Source organism: Arachis duranensis, chromosome 5 (assembly GCF_000817695.3).
Source record: "Arachis duranensis cultivar V14167 chromosome 5, aradu.V14167.gnm2.J7QH, whole genome shotgun sequence".
Taxonomy (NCBI): Eukaryota; Viridiplantae; Streptophyta; class Magnoliopsida; order Fabales; family Fabaceae; genus Arachis; species Arachis duranensis.
This window is the reverse complement of record NC_029776.3, coordinates 80,130,333-80,142,786: the sequence shown is the minus strand read 5'-3', so window position 1 is coordinate 80,142,786 and position 12,454 is coordinate 80,130,333. Positions and strand designations below refer to the sequence as shown.

General features: G+C 37.3%; 2 protein-coding genes and 1 pseudogene across 2 annotated transcripts; 1 reads left to right on the top strand and 2 right to left on the bottom strand.

Moving 5' to 3' along the window:
• Window positions 1–2,744: 2,744 nt before the first annotated feature.
• On the bottom strand, window positions 2,745–3,773 carry LOC107489650 (uncharacterized). The gene has a single exon (XM_016110404.1). It carries the CDS (start codon window positions 3,771–3,773, stop codon window positions 2,745–2,747), a length of 1,029 nt encoding a protein of 342 aa, XP_015965890.1.
• An 81-nt stretch (window positions 3,774–3,854) lies between these two features.
• Window positions 3,855–5,032, bottom strand: LOC107489651 (uncharacterized). The gene is made up of 3 exons (XM_016110405.1): window positions 4,861–5,032; window positions 4,723–4,755; window positions 3,855–4,675 (listed from the first exon to the last, which is right to left on the bottom strand). The coding sequence occupies exons 1-3, from the start codon at window positions 5,030–5,032 to the stop codon at window positions 3,855–3,857; spliced, it is 1,026 nt and encodes a 341-aa protein (XP_015965891.1).
• Window positions 5,033–7,286: 2,254 nt separating this feature from the next.
• The window catches only part of LOC107489652 (13-hydroxylupanine O-tigloyltransferase-like), a 29,270-nt pseudogene continuing 24,102 nt past the window's right edge, over window positions 7,287–12,454 (top strand).

The window sequence follows — 12,454 nt, the reverse complement described above, 5'->3', positions numbered from 1 at the left end:
TCGGAAGTAGGTGCAGTAAAGTCACCCAGCACCTTCCTTGCATTGTTGGCATTGTTGTTGTTTTCGGCTGCCATGGGTTCTTCTTCTTTGAAGATTTCTGTTAGGTCCTCTACAGAGAGCTGTGCCTTAGCTTCTCTTAGCTTTCGCTTCAAGGTCCTTTCAGGTTCAGGGTCAGCCTCAACAAGAATGCTTTTGTCTTTGCTCCTGCTCATAAGAAAGAGAAGAAAACAAGGAAATATGGAATTCTCTATGTCACAATACAGAGATTCCTTGAGGTGTTAGAGGAAAAGAAAAATAGAAGGCAAAAGTAGAAGAATTCGAACTTATCAAGAGAGATGGAGTTTGAATTGTTCATTGAGGAATAGTGTTAGTCCATAAATAGAAGGATGTGAGAAGAGGGGAAGAAATTTTTGAAAATATTAAAAAAATTTTAAAAACATTTTGAAAAACTTTAATTGATTTTTGAAAATAAGAGTGGAAAAGAAATCAAGTGATTTTTGAAAAAGATTTTGAAATTAGAAGATAAAAAAGATATGATTGAGAACTATTTTGAAAAAGATGTTATTAAAAAGATATGATTGGTTTTAAAAAGATTTGAAAAACATTTTAAAAATATTTGATTTTAAAAATTAATAACTTGGCTAACATGAAAAGATATGATTCAAACATTAAACCTTTCTCAACAGAAAAGGCAACATACTTGAAATGTTGAATCGAATCATTAATTGATAGCAAGTATTTTTGAAAATGGAAAGAAATTGATTTTGAAAAAGATTTGATTGAAAAGATTTGATTTGAAAAAGATTTGATTTTGAAAAATTTTGAAAACTTGAAAAAAAATTTGAATTAAGAACAGAATCTTCCCTCTTGTGCCATCCTGGCGTTAAACGCCCAGAATGGTGCACATTCTGGCGTTTAACGCCCAAACTACTACCCTTTTGGGCGTTAAACGCCCAGCCAGGCACCCTGCCTGGCGTTTAAACGCCAGTTTGCCTTCCTTACTGGGCGTTTTGAATGCCCAACTTTTTCTGTGTAATTCTTCTGCTGAATGTTCTGAATCTTCAATCCTCTGTATTATTAACTTGAAAAGACACAAATTAAAAATATTTTTGGATTTTTAATAATGAGGAATAGTCAAAATGCAACTAAAATCAAATAATAATGCATGCAAGACACCAAACTTAGAAGTTTGTATACTATTGACACTAACAAAATGATAATGCATATGAGAAACAACAAAACACTCAAGTCAAGAGAATTTAAAAAAAAAATCAGAGCAATGAAATCATCAAGAACAACTTGAAGATTAATGAAGACACATGCATGAATGCAAAAAGAACAGAAACATGCAATTGACACCAAACTTAACATGAGACTCTAGACTCAAACAAGAAATATTTTTGGATTTTATGATTTTGTAATTTTTTTTTGTGTTTTTCGAAAATTAAGTGGAAAAGAAAATAAAGCTAGCCAAGCTTCAACAGGACATTGCATTCAAGAGCTAAATTGATGAGAATCAATCAGCTTTGGTGATGATAAGAACATCACCTTGAAACACTAGAATTCATTCTTAAGAACTCTGAAGAAAAATGCCTAATCTAAGCAACAAGATGAACCGTCAGTTGTCCAAACTCAACAATCCCCGGCAACGGCACCAAAAACTTGGTGCACGCCATTGATGATCACAATTTCGTGCACCAAAGACCACGACAATAATATTGTTTAGAAGAATTATGCAAAAAAAATGACATATAAAATAAATGCTATAATTTTATCTTATTTTTGAAGAAGACGAGGACAATAATAATAAATTAGGTAAAAACAATTATCAATGATATACTGCCTCCACTCCTTGTCTAATTATATATTTACACAAGGGCAAAACACATAAATAAACCAAAGCTAGGTCAATACTACATGAATCAGCCAAATCAAAAACTGGTTCATCAATCAACCAAAGGATATTTCTATATAGTTTGAACCAATTTGGTTCGAACTCAATTTCCATGTAATTCGAACCAATTAGGTTCGAATTACACCTTGTAAACTTTTGCCAAATAATTCGAACCAATTAGGTTCGAACTCCAACCATATAATTCGAACCAATTAGGTTCGAATTAGTGTGAAGAAATAGCCAGCAAGTAATTCGAACAAAGATGGTTCGAATTACTAAGAATTCGTTCCACACAGCAATTTAAGTTACGAACATAGTTTCTGCATCATGGTTTAATAAAACTCGCACAATTATTTATTCCGGTGTGCATTAGACATACATTTCGTTTAAAATTGCGGAGAAAGAACATATTCATTAACTAAAATCCCATTCAAAGTACGTCACACTGACGTTAACAAATTCTATCACTCACCAACTACAAGTAAGAAAACCAATAATAGTGGAATCTAAACGCGAAATTGAAACGACAAAAGTATCAAATCCACGAAAACACCTAATCATGCCCCCGTGTGTGCTCTGCTCCTCCGAGCTGTGGGCAACTCTGACGTGTGTGGCCAGGCTGCCGACAAAGCCCACATCTCTTTGGCCGGTTCGGATCTGCCTCGTCCATATTGGTTCGTATCCTAGTGGACCTCGGCCGACCCTCTCTCGCACGCCTCTTATTGGGGTCAGGGATGACAGTCGGCCCGTCATATGGTGGCCAGAAACCCTCCGGAATGGGAGGTGTGAAACCCATCCGATACACACTGAAGACTGAGCTAAGACGATACACCTGGTGGACGTAAGGCTCCTATGTAAGCCTTGAGTAGGCACAGCATGCCAGTGCGTGGGGACACGGGAAATGAAGTGCCTGGAAGTATCCACAGTCACATGTCTGAGATGCAAGCGAGACTCTGTAGCTACCTAGTGAGAAAGAACCAGTCGGAGTTGTCTCTGCGATGGTGAACTCGGAGTTATCTCTGTCGTACACAGTAACCGTGAAGCACCTAGCCGTCTTCAAGTTGGCCTCTATACACTTCACCAAGTGCTGACTAAATTGTTGTCCGGTTCCCATCTGCGCCTCAGCCTCTCTCCCTTTGCGAACAAATAATTCGGCCAACCTTCCGTATGTTGCCTTCACTAGCGAGCACACAGGAAGGTTTCGTACACCCTTGAGGATCGAGTTCACACACTCAGATATATTCGTCGTCATGTGTCCGAATCTACGCCCCTCATCACAATGTTGTGTCCACAACGAATACTCAATCCGGTTCGCCCAGTCACACATCGCCGGGTCTTCGGACCTAAGAATATCAAACCAGTAATGGAACTCGACCTCGGTCTTAGCGTACGCCGTATTCACAAGTAGCCTCCTTGTGTCTTTGCCCTTGAAGGTGAGGGCGAAATTTGCCGCAACATGTCGAATGCAGAATGCCCGGTATGCAGACGGAGGTAACCAGCCTCCATCAGGAGCCTCAAGCGCGGCCTTGATGCCGTTATGCCTGTCCGAGATAACCAGCAAACCCGGCTGCTGTGTCACATGCTCACGCAGGTGGGAGAGAAAGAAGGACCACGACTCAGCATTCTCACCCTCGACTAATGCGAATGCAACAAGGAGTATGTTGGAGTTCATATCTTGTGCAATCGCGACAAGCAACATTCCCCCATTCTTGCCATACAGATGGGTGCCGTCAATACTAATTAGGGGCTTGCAATGACGGAATGCCTCGATACACGGTGGAAACGTCCAGAATAGTCTGTGAAAATAAGCTCGAGACTCGTCCAACTGTCCACCGACACGAACAGGGCTCGTCTTTAGGACTGCAACAGTACCAGCCATCGTCAACTAGACTCCTAACACCCACCTTGGGAGCTCATTGTACGACTCATCCCAGTCACCATAGATGAGGGCAATAGCCTTCTACTTCGCCAACCAGACCCTCCTGTAAGTCGGCCTAAACCCGAAGTGTGTTGCGGTGGCATTTAGGAGCACCTTGATGCTGACGGATGCATCAACCCTAACAATTGGCATAATGAATGCCGATATCACATGGTAATCCAAACTCCTGTGGTCGCTGGAAATCGAGGTGGCGAGACAAGTATGCGGTCCGTTGTAACGTTTGACCTCCCAAACTCCCTTTCGCTGTCGGAGACTAAGACGAATCAACCATGTGCACCCATTGTCGAACTCAGAACACTTGCCCACATACCGGCGATAGTCAGACTCCACGACCTTGTACTGTACCCCTCGACGGATGCTGTAAGTCTTGACACTTAAGAAGGCCTCTTCTTTATCCGGAAATTGCTGACCAACCTGAAACTCTGTCAGACCTGCAGACCCTTCAGCATCTCTAGCGCCAAATCCAGCCGGTTGCCCAGGTACTCCCTCCTGCCTCATGGCATCCAAGTCCAAAGAGGAAAAATGTGGAGGGTACTGCTGCGTGCCAGAGCTAGAACCACCGCCCACCCCAGCAGGCTCACTTGCTCCAGCATCATCGCCATTGTCATCAGCAATCATATCCGGCTCGACATCATCGTCCTTTGGATCATCCAAGAATCCATCTCCAACCCCAGCCGGTACAACACACTGTAAAGAGGTCCGCGGATATTCCCCTTCTCCGACCTCGTCGCCTACACTTCCGTTGAGATCAACAACGAACGAAGGCGAGGCGGCAGGTTGGAGGGGTGGCTCGTACGCAGGGACGGAGGAAGATGGTGGTATTCCGGTTCGAACCCCCCGAGCTGGACACCGCGTCAACCAACTTTGCCAACAGTTCTGGTGTCCTCACCTCTGGAAACTGCCGGCGACAATGAAACATGACCTGCAAGTCATCATCACTCCCGATTGTGAAACAATCGTACTTTACGGTTTCCTGGAGCACCGTGATTGGAATTCGATAAAAAAAACTTCTTAACCCATTTCACACCTTCTAGACCAAGTTTCAGCAATATAGAGCTAACAAGGTCCTCATACCTCGTCGTAGGCCTTACGATAATACAGAGAGGATCCTTATCAGTGAACTTCACACCGGAACGAGTTTTCCTCTTAATGGATCCTCTGTGGTGAACCAACACTACGAAACTCTCCTCACTAGCCATCTTACCTCCCCTCTAATGATAGCAACTCACGTTCAAACCATATATATACAGGTCTGGTCCTCACTAATTCGAACCACCATAGTAGGTGTAAATCGAACCAAACTGGTTTGAATTACTAAATGTGTGTAATTCGAACCTAATTGGTTCGAATTATTTGGCAAACGTTTACAAGGTGTAATTCGAACCTATTTGGTTCGAATTACATGGAAATTAAGTTCGAACCAAATTGGTTTGAACTACATAAAAATATCCTTTGGTTGATTAATAAACCAATTTTTGATTTGACTGATTCATGTAATATTGACCTAGATTTGGTTTATTTATGTGTTTTGTCCTTTACATAATTACCAACCATAACATTGCATTGATTGATGTTATTTTATAAATTATAATCAAAATACAAAAATATTTAATTTAAAACTTAAAATTTAAAATTTAAAACATTAAAACAGAAGAAGATTTGAATTTGTTAATTTACTTGAGTTAAAAAAATTTGAATAAATGAATTATGTGGAAAAATTTCAAGGAAAGGATAACCGGAAATCGGAAACATTTTTGAAACAAAATTTACCCTTCCGCATGTGAAATAGGGGAATGAAATCATTAGAAGTGGTAAATTTTCAACAATATTAATTAGTAAAAACAATTGGTCAAAGAATTACGTACATACATGTCATGTGGATGAAGAAGAATAAAGGAATATAGAATATAAAATAATTAGTCAAAGAGCATGACACACATGTTAAGTGGAAGAGAAAATTAAAGATAAGAAAGCATCTCAAGGCATCAATTATTTTTAGTATAATAGTAGTACCATAGGATTAGCTTCAACTTTCTTTTTAAAAAATATACGCGCCGCCGGGGCCAACAACTCACCGATTGACTTTATCACTTATATAATAATGGTGTCTCGAAATTATTTTGTCTTATATATAGATTTAATTTTGATACATCCATATAAAATAATAATTTTATATATACATTTAATTATATAATATTACATTAATAAAAATAAATATTTTATAAATTATCTTTTATATATAAACATTCTTTTTATACAAATGTTTATAAGTCATTTATTACGTTTTTCTTTGTTATCGTTGTCATTAATACCATCACTACCTCTTCTTCCTCCTTTTTTTTTTTATTGAAATTTCTTCTCCTTCTTTCTTTTTCTCTTTATCCTCTATTATCAGTTATAACGTTGTTAAAGATAATGAAAAATTCAGGTTCAAATTGTCAATTGAACCTAAATAAAATTGATTATTGTTTTAAATCCAATCAAGTGCTTGAGATGTGGTTTAATTAAAAAAATGTAGTATTAGAAAAAATATTTTTCTGTATTTACAGTAAATTTAAGTGTAACATGAAGATATTTGGGTGTATTTTTATTTTGATAAGTTTTGCATAATTCAAAACTCTTCCTCTTCCTCTTTCTCATCTTCTGCTACTTTTTTTCTTATTTATCTTTTTCTTTTTATTTTACCTTCTCAAGTCTCTTCTTGTTTTACTCTCTTTTAACAAGAATAAAAACAAAAAAATCAAAAGAAACACATAATGCTGCAAAATTATTTGGAAGAGAATGAATTTACATTCATTTAAATAAAAGAAAGAAAAAAATAAAAAAAGAAGAAAATAAATGTAGCATTAGAGAAAACATTTTTCTGTATTTGCAACAAATTTGAGTGTAATACAAAGATATTTGGGTGTATTTTTATTATGATAAATTCGACATAATTCAAAATTCTTTCTCTTCCTCCTTCTCATCTTTTGCTGCTTCTTCTTCAACATTTTCTTATTTTATATTTTCGTAATTTTTTTTGGAAAAAAATTAAACAAAAAAATACATAATGTTACAAAATTAATAGAAAAATAAATAATAGTAAAAAAATGACGTTAAAGATGAAATACATAAAAAAAAGAAGAAAAAACACAAAAGGAAGAGGATGAGTAAGAGAAACGCGAGGTACTATAAAAACCATTAAATAATGCGCATTTTGATGCGCTCGTATAGGTGAGCGTTTTTTTTTTATTGATTTTGACTCAACTTATATTATTTATAAACCAATATAAACCAAAATTAATTGTATGTGTCAAATTTTTTATATTAATCATGTAAATAATATAAAATTTTATTTTTTTCATTTATGTTTCTCCACCTTGTCATTCTCTTAATATCAACAATTCAACATCTCAGGTTGTTCATCAAACACGAATAGTTGAATTCTTCCTATAATTCCAATAAAAACACGTAATGGTTCTCCAAAAATCATCATCATCATCATCAATGGTGTTTAAAGTGAGGAGGAATCCAGCGGAACTAGTGGCACCTGCTGGACCCACTCCCAATGAGCTTAAGCTTCTCTCCGATATTGATGACCAACAAGGTCTACGCATCCACTATACAGTGGTTCAGTTCTTTCCTTATCAACCTTCAATGGCAGGGAAAGATCCTGTCCATGTCATTAGGGAAGCGATATCCAAAGCTGATGGTTTCAGTGGCTAAGAGAAGAGGGGGTTGAATCTTAGCCCCCTTTTTAAATGCTAACACTTGTTGAACTTCAGAGAAGACTTTTCTGTTTTTGCTCGTCACTTGACACGAGCAACTTTGTTTTGTCTCGTCTCTTGCCACGAGACTTTTTGTTTTTTCTCGTCACTTAGCACGAGATAATTCTGGCTTTAGCTCCTGTGTGGTAGAAAACAGAAATGGAGTAGAAAGAGAAGAAGATTGCACCCAGATATATCCTGGTTCGGCTGCTAAGTGCAGTGCAGCCTACATCCAGTCTCCATCACAAACATGATGGAATTTCACTATAATCATTCAGATTACAACTTGTAAAGTGCTAACCCAACTTACAAGGGGATTCCCACAGAATCATGATACACAACATAGATGAACAAAGGAACTCTAAGACATCTATGGCTTTTCTTTTAATTTTGCACTCTCTTCCTTTTTCCGCTCTATGGCTTTTTCAATACAAACCTCACTGTTTGCCTTTTTCCATGAGACTCAAGACATGACAAAATTAAACAAAAAAACTACAAACAGAATACATTGAAGGAGAAGAGAAAACTATTAGCTCATGTAGCTCTGAGAACTCTGTGCCTTGCACTCTCAATTTTTCTCCTTGCTTCAAACAGTGGTTGTTCCCCTTTTTAAAGAAGAAAGGAAACCCTCCACACTTGAAGCCAAAACCGAACCAACTTAAGACAAGCCATGCTTCAAGAATCTCCCTCTTGGCCGAATCTTCTTCTTCCATTTTTGAGCATGAAAGGCTCAAGATGATCTCACCAAATCTAACCACATTTGGTGAATATCTTAGCCACAGCTCACTTTTATTTTGGTGTTTTCTTGCCATCATTGGCTTGATGGTCTTAGACGCATGCAGCATCTTCCTTTCGGTGTTGAAGAACATTTCTTCCATTGTTTCCTGGACAAGGACCGAACAAGGAAGAAGAAAGAGATGAGAGAGAAATAAAGAATCTGAAGAAAAGAAAAGCAAAGTGGTTAAGCAAATTAATTTGGAATAGCTTGCTTTTACTTCCCTATAGAGTGGCGTGTTTGACATAATAGCCATCAAATCAATCTTCTCTCTCTTTCTTATGTTTCCAATGCATTAAATCAAATTTAAATTCCATCCAAAGTGAGGAATGGAATCCGTTGGAAGCATTGAACCATTTTTCTTTCGTTGGAGGCAATGAACCATTTTCCTTTGTTTCTTGGTTCGGTTAAAGCATGGAAGCATTTATCAAAATTGAATTTGGGCTATGTTGCAATAAAGCTTAATCTGACCCAATAAAATTCTGATTCAATCAAATTAATTTTGGGCTTATGATCATGCTTGGATTTTGGCCCAATTGATTTATTTTCCATTCAGCCATATTCATCATAAAACATTAAAACCAAGGGCTGAATGTATATTGGGCTTGCATCAACTTTCCTTTTATTTTCGGCCCAAGTTAAAACCTGTAACAAAATTATTAATCAAAATATGTTAAATGAAAATCAGATTAATAATTTTGTAATTAATTATTTTTAATAATGTTTAGTCATCACAAATATTAATTTAGAGTTTTCCAAACTCATCAATCTCCCCCTTGATGACAAACATTATTAAAATTGAAATGGAAAGAAATTTGAAGATTGAGTAAGGAATACTCCCTTTGATTTTGAATTTCTCCCCCTTTCAAAATGTCACATGGCTCCCCCTTAATATATGCTATTTTACCAAGGGAAGCATAAACCTGTAACATTTAAATCAAGCTTCAAGTAACAATGTTATTTAGCAAATTTTATAATGCTAAATTGCTTGATTTATGAGCAGTTTTAATCGATAATCAAAACTCATTTGATATCATAAACTGATTTACTGCTCAAACTATTTTATTCAACACAAAGCTATCCAAATATTTTTCAAATATTTTCCTGTTTAGGATATCAGAGCAAAACATTATGATGAAAAATATTTTGAAGAATAGAACAAGGCAGTTTTGATATTTTACACAAATTAAAGGAACTGCCAAAAATAAATTTTTAAACCAACAAGTTTATCAATGATGAATCAATCAGCCAGGCATTAAAATAAAATAATCATTATAAACCAAATGCCAAATAAACTAATCATGATAAACTACAACATGCAGTTCAAACAGTAATGATCATAGTAAAACTGATGCATTAACAACATGCATTCTTTGAACAAGGGTGATCATGAATTTTCAAATGAAAATTTCATCCCCTGTTCCCCTGTTTTTCCAGCCCCTGTTTCGTTCCAATTTCAATTTTGGAACCTAAATTTCCTCCCCCTTTTGTCATCAAAGGGGCACCTGCACAAACCATGATAAACAAAAAATTCAAGATAAAATAGCAGAGATGTATCAAAGCATCCTAGGGATTATCCTAAAGCAGTGAGTATCAAGTCATGCTTATACAAAAAAGATTGAGCCTAATGTAGCCAATATCAAACAGAGTAAAAATCACTAATCATCAGAGAACTGAATATCCTCTTCCTCAGCGCCTCCTTCACTATCATCTCCCAAATCCTTGTTAAGGTGTTCCAGCATCAAGTTGACCCTTTCTTTGCAGTTTTTCCAAGCTTTCTCATTCTCATAAGCTTGCTTTCGGACTTCTTTATGAGATCGAAACATCATGTCAGCCATGTTTGAGAATTCTCCCAAAATCTGTTGAATGGACCTGATTGTTTTGGAAGATTCTGGCCTTCCTTCATGCTCACTGTCCGATTTTCTCCCTTTGGTTTCTCTAGTCACTCCTCCACCTCGGATTGTAGACACATCGTTTTCTACCTTCTCATTCAACAAATCAACTTTAAAGTACTCAAATATTCCAGTTAAAAACATACCATAAGGCAGGTTAGCCTTTCTGGTGCTTCTAACAGAATCCCACATGTGTCTAATCATAATATAACCAAAAGAGATAGGAGTAGAGGTAACCAAAGCAAACAATATGAGACAGTCAGAAAATGTTACTCGATTGTGTGAGCCGCTTTGGGGTGTCAGAATATGAGTGATGATTCTGTGAAGCAGGGAGTTGACCGGTCCAAGAGATTTGTGGGTTGGAATGGTGCCATGCAATCCAGAGAGATTCTTGCAAATGTGTTGGAGAACGGTATTGTGTGAAACGCCAACTTGTGTGTCCCATTTTTCCACCATATATGCTCGCGGACCTTCATCCTTGAAGCCCAGGGCCGCTCCAATTGTCTCAGCATCAAAGGCTATTTGAACCCTTTTGACATAGGAATGAAGAGTTCCATCAATGAGTCGCATATTAGCATAAAATTCTCGAACAAGACCTGGGTACACTGGCTTTTTGATAAGGAGCAGAGGTTTCCAGTTGAGAAGTTCAAACAGAGAGGGAATGTTGGTGTTCTTGAGATTTTCGAGACTAACAAGATATGTTGCGCACAAATGACGTTTCTCCACAACCTCTTTGTGAAACTCAAAAGAGGTGCATGAGTTAAATCTGCTTGGATCAAAATGAGAGTGAGACTTGCCATACTTGTCTCGGAATTCCATGGATTCCAAGTTCGGAGGTTCAGTTGTGTCATTTAGTGCAAACCCTTGATTCTTCTTTGAGCTTTTTCCGGGGGTAGTCTTCTTCGGTGATGATGGAGGAGGTGAAGGAGTAGGAGAAGTATGAGATTCTTGCTCTTCTTCTTCAACTGCGGGTTTTTTGTTCTTTCCTCGGCCTGAGCTCTTGTGAGCAATCACCTTCTTTCTCATGGTGGTTGTTTGTTTGGATGGTGGTGAAGGAGAAGATGATGAGGTTGAATGAATGTGGATATGAGTGTGGGTTTGAGGCATTGATGGTTTCTGAGAAAGAAGAATTCTCTCACTCTTTCTTGGCGCGGTTTTCTTTTTCATAGTAATGGAGGAATGAGAATATGAAAGGGTGTGGTTGATAACCGAGTGGAGTGGGAGAGAAGCAAGGTGGGTGACGCATTAAATGTGGCTTGGAGAGAGTGAGTGATGGAAATAATGATCATTAGTGGGCGGTTAATGACCATTATGGGCGGTTATTGCCCAAAAAGATGATTTCCCTTTTAACTTTTGAAATCAAAAACCGAAAAGTGGTTACCTTAAATCAAGGGATTAGATGGAGAGAAGGATTTGATTTGACAATAACCACTTCCAAGAAGATATTATGACACAAGGAGGAAGATTCTTAAGTACATAGAGAGATAACTAACAAAACTGTTATGGTGGGGTTATGGAAATTTGGTGGGGCCCATAAAATTTGAATTCTGCGTTGCCTCCCCCTAGACCACAGCTCTTTCATTGTGCCATTTATTTTCATCTCGTCCAAACCTACGAGCAAAACAGAACAGAGTCACAAATTCACAGATTTTCAATGAAATTTAAATCAAACATTCCCAGACTTTTTCTCAATGTACAGAATCTGTCTTCACAGAGAGGTTTTGTAAAAATATCAGCAATTTGGTCTTCAGATTTTACAAATTGAATATTAATAGTACCCTTTTGCACATGTTCCCTAATAAAATGATATTTTATCTCAATGTGCTTAGTTCTTGAGTGCAGAACAGGATTTTTTGAAATGTTTATAGCACTCATATTATCACAAAATAAGGGTATACTATTGATTTTTAATTTGTAATCTTCCAATTGTGTTTTTAACCAAATTAATTGTGAACAACAAGAAGATGCGGAAACATATTCGGCTTCAGCAGTGGATAGAGCCACTGTGGCTTGTTTTTTGCTCGACCACATGTTGAGTGAGCTTCCAAGGAAGCAACACATGCCGGAGGTGCTCCTCCTATCCACTCGATCTCCCGCATAATCTGCATCACAAAAACCTACTGCACAAAAGTCATCAGATTTAGGATACCATAATCCATAATTACAAGTTCCCTTAATATATCTAATGATGCGTTTAACAGCCGTAAG